The following is a 10,907-nucleotide window of genomic DNA, read 5'->3' on the forward strand; positions in this document are numbered from 1 at the left end:
AGCACAGAAAGTCCTCTTCTCCTTCCTCAAGTCCCCTAAGCTCCCCAAATCCCTGTCCAAGAGCTTAAATGGTACCATAATATGACTTAATAATGTGATAGAGCTTTTTCTGGTAACAGCAGCATGAGAAATTCAGAGGGTATTACCTATTTTTAGTGATACTTATACTCAAGAGCAGCTTCAGGAGTCTGAGTGCAAGCTTTATTGCATACATGGTCAAAGTATCCCCTCTAAAAACCTGCTTGGTTTTTAGAGTAACCTTGGTAACTTTTTCTTTTTATGGCAAGGACTAATCCAGGCTGCTTAGCCATATTAAAATATCACAACAGACAAGTGGCAATGGTGATGACTGTCACTGCTAATTTCTCCTTCACCCAGACTTCATCAAAATCTCCTGGAAATTCAAAATCGTTTCCCTGCTTAATGAACTTGCCTCTATAAAGTTCAACCCTAAGGGTTATTTTTAGAGTATTACTCATGAGTACTGAACAACTAGCAATGTATTAAAGACAAACAAAAATATCAACCCAAAACTAAACAAAACAAACCACAATTAAAAGCCCATAAAACGTGTCTAGTTACAAAACAAAGAATTAAAAGAGTGGTATAAAATTAGATGCTAAAATTGTTAGTTTGCAGTCTGGACTATTTCAAAATCCTTTCTTGTGCGCTTATATTGTGCTTTCTTCTACCATGCGCTTTGCAGAGAAACACAAGTCACTAAAGTCACAACATCAAAAAAAGGGTTAAGGGCAAGGTGCACAACCATTTCTACTAAGGCGTCACAGATCTATCAAGGTCAAGCTCAGGAGTTAGCTGTTCTTCACCCCACAACCATGCAGCTAAATCTCTACTCTTTAAAACATTAACCATGTCCTTTTCACCTAACAGTCATGGCAATCTTGCTGTATATGTTTTTTGGATGGATAACAAAAGGAGAAACTACAGCTGTAAAAAGAATGAGACTTAAAATGAATTTGAGACGTCTTCACAGAAATCTCCCCAGTAACACAATGTCAGACAAATGTTTGCAATGCATTGTTCACTGCCTTTTTTGGTATTTGGAGAAAACACACCCTAATTCATAATGTGCCCGCTGAGTTTATTTCTATTTCTGAGAATTCTTATTAACAGCAGGTCAGTACCAGAGCAGCATAATGAAAATGAGGCAATGTTGATAATATAGGCAAGAATGACCATGAAAGGTTAACTCTTGAGAATGCAGTATTTCAAATGGAAAAATTCCATAATACATAATGTTGGAGGGTAAAAACTGAGAAGCTATTCAATTCAAAGAGGAGATGAATAGAAAAAGGAAAGAAACTGACCCTACCATTCTGCCTCTTCACTTCTCTTCCTGCTAGGAGCTTGATCATATTCAGAAAAGCAGAACTGGAGAAATTTTAGTTAAACCTAGCCTGAAATTAGAAAACATTGACTAAATATGCTTTTCTAAAAGACCTCAGTAAAAAGGTGTAAATGTTAATTTAAATTTCTTTTAATGGTAATTTAAATTTTCTGCAAAAATACATCATCAGCAATGGGTTCTTTGAAAAAAAATCATGAAAAATGCAAATTTCTTAAGTACTCATATTTATACTTATACACACACAGACACACATATTTATGTATGCAAAGATTTATGTTAGAAGGGTTCCCAGAACTTTCTTGAATGTGTGTCCCATAATCATTACCTCCTTGCAGGAATTTCCTAGTATGAAAAATGGCCATGGTCACTGAATAAATTGCTTGCTACAACTTTGTCAGTTTCTAACAAGAAGTAGCATTCCACTAAATACCATTATTTAATTTTAATTTATATTTTATCTTTGATTCCTGTATTGGGAGCTAAGCATTCTAACAGCTGGCAACATCCAAATGGAAGCAAACGAACAGCTACTTCTGACAGAATATGATGGTCATTTCAACATAAAGTTTCCTTAGGGAAAAATAGACTTTTCTACAAAAGGACATAATCAAATTAAGTATTTGCTTGATAACATTGTCTTTCGAGGACAAATAGAGGACATTATTTTAAAGGAACAGAAATGTTCTACAGTAATTCTTGTGTGCAAGCATATAGAGATTTTTTTTCTGGCTGCTGTAGCCAAAATATAAATCATTTTCCGTTGTGGTGTCAGGAAGTGTATTGCACTAAATTAATCATGAGCTACTTTAAAAAAGGGACAAAAAATCCACTGCAAAATGAAACAAATCTCTCTGTGCCTGTTTTCCATTTGCATTGTCATCACTTACCTTTGGAGGACGATGGAAGTGAGATGGGAATGTTGCTGAAATGCATTCAACAGACACTGTGTGTGTGTTAGCATCTCTAGTGCTCTCTGCTGTGCCTCCAGCCATTGGAAAAGATAAAGTATTATAACCTGCACACAATACAATCTTCACTCTTTGCCAGGCTTCTAGCATAGGGATACACTATAACAAACTAAATGCAGAAGCACATAGACTACAAGCCAAGCTGTATGTCTTCTAGCATTTCCCAGTCCCAGACGTATTCTGCTGGGGTAGATAAAAGTCTTTCTGTCTCATTATAAAAGAAGAAGAAAGGCAATTCATAAGGGAAACGGAGTCATTTTAGAAAGCTTTTCCTAATAAGCCCAATAGTTCAGCAGATGTGCACAAGTGGGGAAAGCTGGGAGCGCAGAGATCAGGCAGCTCCATCCGCCATCGTACAACTGTGACTCGGCTTGCTTTTATCTTTTATGTCAGGCAATCAAAAGAAAAGCCAATTTTATTTAGTGAGTGAGGGGCAAATAAACTCATGCCAATTAAAGAACAGAAGTTATGTCTCTGTGGTTTAGATTGGAAGCATTTTAAAGATAAAAAATCTTAAATAATTCACTCAGACAAGGCTTCTAGATCCTCGTCTGTCTTCCTTTGCTCCCAGGGCAGGATGGGCATGCACTGAACTTTTTGTTAACTCTCTCCTTTCAAAGTCTCAACCCACAAACTACACCATCCAAGAGGCACCAGTAATATTTAATATCCTTGCTTTAATAAAGTAATTTTCAAAATGCTTCTGGGAAGACACACTTCTCTGGACCACAAGCAATAGCAATTAAAGTCAGCCTCAACTTTACAGCTGACTTTGAAATCAGAAAGAGCGTACCAAAATGTTTTGAAGTCTCTTCCCCCTCTCTCCTCAGTCTCCAAAAGTACTTTTTCTCTAGGTGATCACAAGCCTGCCTGCCCTTCTCACTGTTGGCTGCTTGGGTCTTTATTAGCTTAGGACCATCTTCTTCTGATCCCTGACTCAGAAAAGCTCATCATAATATAACTCTAAGCCTGTATATTAATTCTTAGCAAAAGCAGCTCAAAGCATATGCTCAAACGCTACTGAAATTGGGCCAACTGTGTGGTTTTTCTCCTCGCACAGTAACTTACTATCTCCCTCTGCAGCAAACCACACTTACCGGTAAAATGTGGTATAATCCACCGTTGAATGACAGCTCTGAAACTCCCATGCTTTGAGTTTCTGGCATTCCCGGTGAGCTCGGAGTTTCACCCTGACCGTCCCATGACAGAGCTCGGGCACTGGTTTTCTCTGCGGGCGGCTGCAGAATTCGTTGGACTCCACGCGCCAGGATTCGGCAAAGTCGTCCACGTCAAACTTAAAATTCCCATCCCCCCCAATCAGGTCATCTCGCTTGTGCCCGTTGTAATTGCCACACAGACCACAGAGTTTGCCTTTCAGATGCGGTGCAGCCATGACTTCCACAAAACTGTCTCCATCCCATGAAATTTCCAAGCCTAATAAAGAGATGAGACAAAAACACGCACACAAAAAAAAAGAGAAGAAGAAGAAATTGAAGATAACAAACTGAGCCTTATGTTTGTGAAACAGTGTTCATGGGAACCTAAACAAAGCCATTGGCTTCCTTCTGATAATGTTGTTAGATTTCTATATACGTCCCAGTAAATGCCTCTGGCAAGTGTAGTGTTTCTTAAATCACAGTCAATTACAATACACTCATGCCTCTCTGTTTATTTTTGTTCCTCCTTGCTAATGAATGGGGTTATCCTAAAAAATCTGGAGCCAAGGCAGAACTACTCTCAACATCAAAAGAGGGCTCTTGCAAAATTCTGCAAATCGAATTTGCAAATTTCTAGCTAATTTCCCAGGGAGCCCAGAAATTCAGCCATTGCACAGGTCATGGGCATACAAAGGTGTCCATGCCCCATGAGACTCCACCAGTGACGACCTTATGGAAAACATCCTTTTCTTGCCTGAAAGCTGACACTGATCACTCATTTGGGTGAATACAACTGTTCCAATACAAGTCCCTAATTTTGTGTGGGTAAAGAGAATGAAAAAGATGACCACAAAGATATGTCAGACGGGTAAAACTGTTGTAAGAAGGCATTCTGAATTGGATTCAAACTGTTCATTCAAAAGGTGTTAATTACCAACCTTTTGAAGTTGTCTTCATAAGTTGGCAACACTGAGGAATGATGGTAAACATCTAACCTTCATCTAGTGGCTGGGATGTTAAGTGCTCTGCTACAATCCGTTTTACAGTAAGGTTTTGCGCTTCTAGTACATCAAAATCAAAATTGCTTTCTGTGGATGAAATCCATTTTATCTGTCTGTACCCATCTAAAAGTTGGGTGTCTAGCTTAAGTCAGCTGTCTGGGCCCTCTCTTTGATGGAGAGAAATAGGCAGCTCTGGTTCACAACATGGGTGTCTAATGCAGAGGGAATAAACTACCTTCTGAATGCCTTTCTGTTTCCAGTGATACTCTAGAGGGCCCAGAGACCAGGTGGAGACTAAACTTCTAGTTTTTACCTGGGTGATTGTAAATTAAATTAATTCCATCCTTTGAGGAGTAAATATGTATCTCTTAAGGGAAAGCAATTTTGGTATCATATGGGAAAAAAACAACACCAAGAATTACCGGTGCTTAACTTCTACCCAAAAAATGGCCTTTCTTTTTAATTATTTCCAATGTCTGATGAATGCTACTACTTCACATCTCTTCAGTAACCCTGCATCTGAAGATCACAAATAATTTTGCTGACATTAATTTATTCCCATAAAGTACCTGTGTGCAGCAGTTAGTTAAGGATAAACACAGGAACCTGCTTTTAAACAGGATAATCCAGATTTTACCCTCTTCTCCCTGCCTGGCCAAGAATACCAAACAGCATCACTCTGCGGTGCAGAACCAGGGCTTCGCTCCAGCTTTCTACATTTGCTGTGTGGGCTGGCTTAGCACCACCCTTTCCTCTTGTAAATCAGTGCTTGTCACTATGTGATCCAAATCCTGCCCTATCCTCATGTAAGTAATTAACATACCAGTGACTCAGTTCAAAGCTGGAATCCTTCCTTTAGCAACACATCCCATTGTCTCCTGTGACAATTCCTACCCACGCTGCAGAGAAACAGGGTGAGGCTCAAACGGCAATTATGGCTATAGAAGGGGTGCTTTGCCATCGGTACATAACTGCCCTGGCGCTTATGTGGTTTACACTGTGTCACCAAGAGTTTGGGGAACGATTTACCCAGCAAGGTTGTGCGGATAATTCTGTATCACTGGTCACTACAGTCTATTGCATCATGTTTTCTTATCACTATAGGTTAGCAATGATAGCACAAATATGTCCTGAGCCAGCTATGCCTGAAAGCAGTTTCAAATTATTTAATAAACCCAGCACGGATAGGGCCACTGTGTCCTCCTCCAAAGGCACTTTACATCCAGCCAACTGAGAAATTGTGCAAGACTACAATTGTTAACCAGGCCAGCACAGTGGCAAGGGGGAAAACTGCCTTTTAAGCTGCTTCATACATTATCATTGCTGGACAAATTCAAATTCCAGCTGTCTTTGCTTCTGACAACTCTGAACAAAACAAAACACAGCTTGATTTGCAGACACCAGATTAATACTGCTGTGCTGGCATTTAGAAAAATCTTGCCATTAACTTATAAACTAAGATCTCATCAGACTTGAGAATCATATAAACTTTCTCAAAGCTTGAAGCATCAAGGTCCAAATTCTCAGGCAGTTCTCTTCAGAAAATAACTCCAGTTTTTAAGGCAGTGTTCAATTTCTTCCCCAAACAAGCTCCCTCAGAAGCTGCTGACTTTAAGCAGAGTCACAAAAGACTGGCTAATGATTCTATCTTGATTTTCCTTTTACAACTTTTTTTCTCAAGCCAAGACTTACTGACTTTCAGTGAAACTACTCACATTCATTACAAAAGGTTAACTCTAAAATTATCCTAAATATTTGTGTGTCCTGTATGAGAGTTAAGTTAATCTACTTGTTACATGTTGTTCTGTGAACTCTAGGTATGCAGACAAGAATTACATAAAATTATGACTTTTCATCTCAGCATATAAAAATGCACATTTTTAAATCTAGAGTCCCACTTTGATGACTGGATTTGATTCAAGAGACTCACAGTTTAACTACCATAAAAAGATGTTCTTTCCTCTAGCTGGGTATTGTTTAATTACACTATATTCTGCTGTAATTGCTCAGATGGAAGAGTAATTTCTAGCTTTGATGAACAGCCTAAAGGTTTCTGTCCATAACGGAGCTTATTCCCTTTTGGGGTAGCGAGGAAGGTGCATGATAATTTTGTTGGAGCCTGATCGCACTGTGCAGTGTGTGCCTTTTTCTTTTTTCACAAGCAGAAAATTCAGTTGGTTTCTGTAAAACAACAAGAGCTGTGACAGACGGGATTATGCTACGGAGCGATGTTTGAAACGGTCTCTTTGGCAGACAGAAATTGTTTGGAAGAGTTTCTTGGTGCCTATGCCCCCCCTTTCCTCCACCCCCACCCCCCAATGGATGAGTTTCCCATTCACTTGGACAAGGATCAGAATCCAAGAGATGAGAAGCCAAAGGATGCAGCATCTGTCCCATCTGGGGATGTGCAGAAAAGGAATATTCTCTGAGTTACTTTTTAGCGTTTTCCAATTTTCCCCTTTCTTTGAAGGATGCTTAATCAACTTGTTACTTGATTTCTTAACTTGGCACACTATGTGCTCTACTGCATTTAAAAAAAAAACTTCTGGATTTATGGACATCACACACTGAGTTCCCCATGCTGGGAACTCCCATCAATTGTTCTGCATGATTTTTCATGGTAAAGGCATCCTCGAGAACTGGCAGACCACTCTTCTCTAAAGATTTAGTGCCAATCTTGGTACAGAAAACCTCAGCAAAGCGGCTTCGTGCGAAAGATCAGCACAGAAACAACAACAAAAAAAATGCTCCTGCACTAGAGGGACAGATAAGTAACACCAGCCCTGCAGCCCTCTGTTCTCTCATCTTTTTAACACAAATTTTGACAAGGACTCAACACCATCCCAACCACACCCATGAGGAAGTACCTGCAAGTGCAGGGTGCCAGAATTGCTGCTGCATGGCATCCAGGGCTACAGCTGGTGAGGAATTTAGCAACAAAACAGGTTTTCACTGGAAAATGCCAATTCATCAGAACTGAAATGCTTCAGGGAGCCATATCGGATTCAATGAACTTCCAACACAGCACAGGCAAGGCTCCAAGCTGGTTTCCTGCCAGCTCGCCTGGTGGGCTGCCTGGAAGCCTGGACTCTCAGGGTATGCAACTCCAGGACAGCCCTGCCATGCAGATTGCCCTGTAGCCAGGGACCACAAGGCTTCCTGAAGCTTTGGGCTCCCCTGTTTTACCAGGGCTCAGCTCCCAGCTCGGCAAAAGGAAAACCAAAAGCCGTGGGAATGCTGGCTGAGCCGTAAGCATCAGACCCTGCACTTCCCAGCCCAGTTTTACTTTGAATTTTGCTTCTAGTGCAGTGGTTTTGCTTATTTTTCATTACTTCATCCCTCCCCCTCTTTTTTCATCCTACACTGGGGAAGTAGTTTTTTTTTTTAAAATCCGTGTTTCATTCTGAAACAGAGAAAATTTACCAATTTTTTTCCCCCGGCACTCCGAATTTCCTGTGGAACAAAAGGTTTGTCTTTAAACCAGTTCTACTCAGCACATTCCTCCTCTCTACAGCCTCTCTGCTGCTTGTCCTCTCCCAGCAAAATGGAGCCATGCCGTTCTGCTGCTTTCCAGGCCTTACGTGCTGAGGAAAGGAGGACTTGGCCCATCGTGCTGTGTTCAGCGAGAGAAACCTGATCCTGCTCCGTTAAGGGGAGGAATTATTTAGGCTATAATTTGCAGTGATTACACACTGTTTGGTATGTTGTCATATGCCATGTTTGCACTCCCTCTGCCAACACATGGACAAGGATGTGTGTAGTCATTTATTAGGCTTGCACCAGAGACAAATGGAATAGCAGCAGGATTAGCTGTCATTCATCTTCGACTGAAAACCTTTCCTTGGCCTGTGGTTGGCTAATGAAATCCACATCGCCAGAATTCATAGCGTTCAGCTGGCTGCAAAGAGAAACCCTCAAGATGCTTTTAATTAGAAGTTGTGAATAATGGTCAACTTGTGTGCATTTTACAGACAGCCACAAAAATCTGCATTGCCACTTTGAGGAATGAGCCCAGAGCAGGGATCCACATTATGCAGACTTACATTTCCAGGGGCTATATGAACAGGTGTCTAAATTCTCAGCTCAACACTGGGTGCTAGTGTCCCCCTTTAAAAAAAATGATGCTAGATAATGAGTATGACTGTGCGTCACGCCTGTGACCATATCACTCCATAAGAAAGATTGGTTTCACTGCTTTCACATGGTATTTAATTGAATTAACAGTAAATAGTATTCTCACTGAAACAGTACTTCACTGTGTAAGTGAAATCTCTCAGGACTACAGTAGTACCTAACACATGCTAATGAGAAAGTTTTAAACTTCCCCTCAGTATTTATCTATGCGAGGATACTATAGTTTCAGAACAGTTTATCAAAACAAATGTAAGTCCTCTGGTTTAGCATTTTGACAATTAATGTATTTTCTAGGACTCAAAAGACTTGAGAGGCTGCTATCTCCCTTCCCTGTTTCTACAAATAAGGTACCAGATTCTCTGAAGTTTCTCATTTCCTTTTGCTTCTGGTGCTGTGGACTCTCTATTCCTCACAGACAAACTCTTACTCGAGCACAAAGCAAGCCCAACAGGATGGCACTGAACAGCAAATTAGGCCTTGGTTTTCAAACCAGGACCTCCATTTTTCTGGGTAGCCCCAGTGAAATATTTCCATAATTTGACAACTTAAACTTATTCCAGCCATTAGTAACTATGATTTTATATAATTGCTGACTTAGACTGTAAGGTATGTTGCTGCAACTTGGAAAAAACCTGAATGTTATGTTTAAGAACTGATTTCCTCTCTCTTCTTATCTGTAAATATCAAATGATGACCCTGCATAAGCCACTCGTTAAGTTATTGGAAGTTAATTCATGGCATATTCGTCTATGCAGGCAGTTAATTGTCAGCTGCAGAATGAGACATAGCTTAGTAAATGTTCTGCAAAGACTTCAAACTCATAGCTGGGATCTCTGTCTGCTTGTGGGCTGCAGGGATTTTGAAAGCACTTTGGGTTCCTCAGGTCTGTAAAGAATTATAACTATGCTTATTACTGCTATCACGCTTTTTTACTGACTGCTGTTCATGTTGCACTTGAGAAGTTCTTCAGGGAGAAGACACACACACCCACACTTGCCCTACCTGCTTTGGTTGTCACTTTCAGCAAATAACCATCCAAATCGATCTGAAATTGCGGTGTCTCGCAAGGTAGTGAGATGCGGGTCCCATTCCACTTCACTGTGAGGTGCTGCTGGAGGCTGATAGTGCTTCTGCCCAACACAAGGTCCACTGATTTTGTCCAGGAGAAAGAACGGGTCCGACGGGCATCGTTTTTTACCAGCACCTGAAAGGGCGAGGCAGAGGAGGAGCAGTCTTTCGTCAAAACGTACTGACATGTTCCCTGAAAGTTAAATGTCCGTCCATCAAAAGTGTTGTAGTGAGGGTCTCCAAATACAGTGCAAACTCCAGGCTCTGCAGGTGAGTGAGAAACAAAAGCGCCATATCAGGATCAATCAAAGTTTGAAAAGAGCAGTTGATAAGAACTTAGAGGACGCCCGCTTCACCTAATCTATCTGCCCTTAAGGCAGATTTGGCTGATGCCCACTAGCAACATACATTTTTGAACAACAGAAGCTTCATGGCTTTAGTAGAAGTCTTCCCCAAAGCGGGTGGGAAGCAAAGGCCAATTGATCCTTGGGGCAGCATAGGAAAGGCTAACCTGTAACTAGGAACCAAAGACGCATCTTCCAACCTATATGTTTGGCCCTTAAACATAATGTACCACCTGAACAGTGTAGGTTATTACAACGCCTGTGAAATTTTTCAGATTATTTCATTTCCAGAAAATACAAGCCCCCCTCAAGTTATCAGAGCAGGCAGAACCCTGGGCTTGCAGAGCCCACATACCTCTGGAGATGTGTGATGGGAGCCTTCCCACCTAGCTTCAGCTTTCCAAACATGAAATGTCTAGTCTAAGCAATTCATCCGGTCTCCCTCTCACTGACAGAGAGAAACAGACATGACTAGAAAGTCTTTCATCTCACCAGTTTTAGACGTCTCTTTTAATACGTGGGGAATTACTCTCTGGAGGAGCCTGTCTCTCTGCTGCCAGCTCTGGGAGCACAAACAAGTATCTAAGACTACAGGCATTCCTCTCAGGCAGTTAAATTCCCCTGAGATGAACTCCCACCCTTAAGTTATGGGAGCAAAGCCTGATCCACTAACAGAAGCAAAATTCAAAACATCACATGTATATTTTTGAGGCCAATCTTAATGTCCCCAGTTAGGCAGGGGTAATCCTCTGAAGTTAAAAGCCATTAGACCATTTTAGCAGGACCTGGTTCTGTCCGTATTTTACATAGACACACTTATAAATATTGTACATTTATAAACTAGGTATATTTATGTTTATTTATAT

At 40.8% G+C, this 10,907-nt stretch overlaps 1 protein-coding gene across 1 annotated transcript; it reads right to left on the bottom strand.

Moving 5' to 3' along the window:
* Window positions 1-3,430: 3,430 nt before the first annotated feature.
* Window positions 3,431-9,961, bottom strand: LOC104079255 (BMP-binding endothelial regulator protein; the record flags this gene model as incomplete). Its single annotated transcript, XM_009581231.1, has 2 exons — window positions 3,431-3,771; window positions 9,632-9,961. Coding segments are annotated over 2 exons (671 nt in total), but the record flags the coding sequence as incomplete, so codon positions are not given.
* Between the last annotated feature and the right edge of the window lie 946 nt (window positions 9,962-10,907).

This window comes from Fulmarus glacialis, unplaced genomic scaffold, assembly GCF_000690835.1.
Source record: "Fulmarus glacialis isolate BGI_N327 unplaced genomic scaffold, ASM69083v1 scaffold50300, whole genome shotgun sequence".
Taxonomy (NCBI): domain Eukaryota; kingdom Metazoa; phylum Chordata; class Aves; order Procellariiformes; family Procellariidae; genus Fulmarus; species Fulmarus glacialis.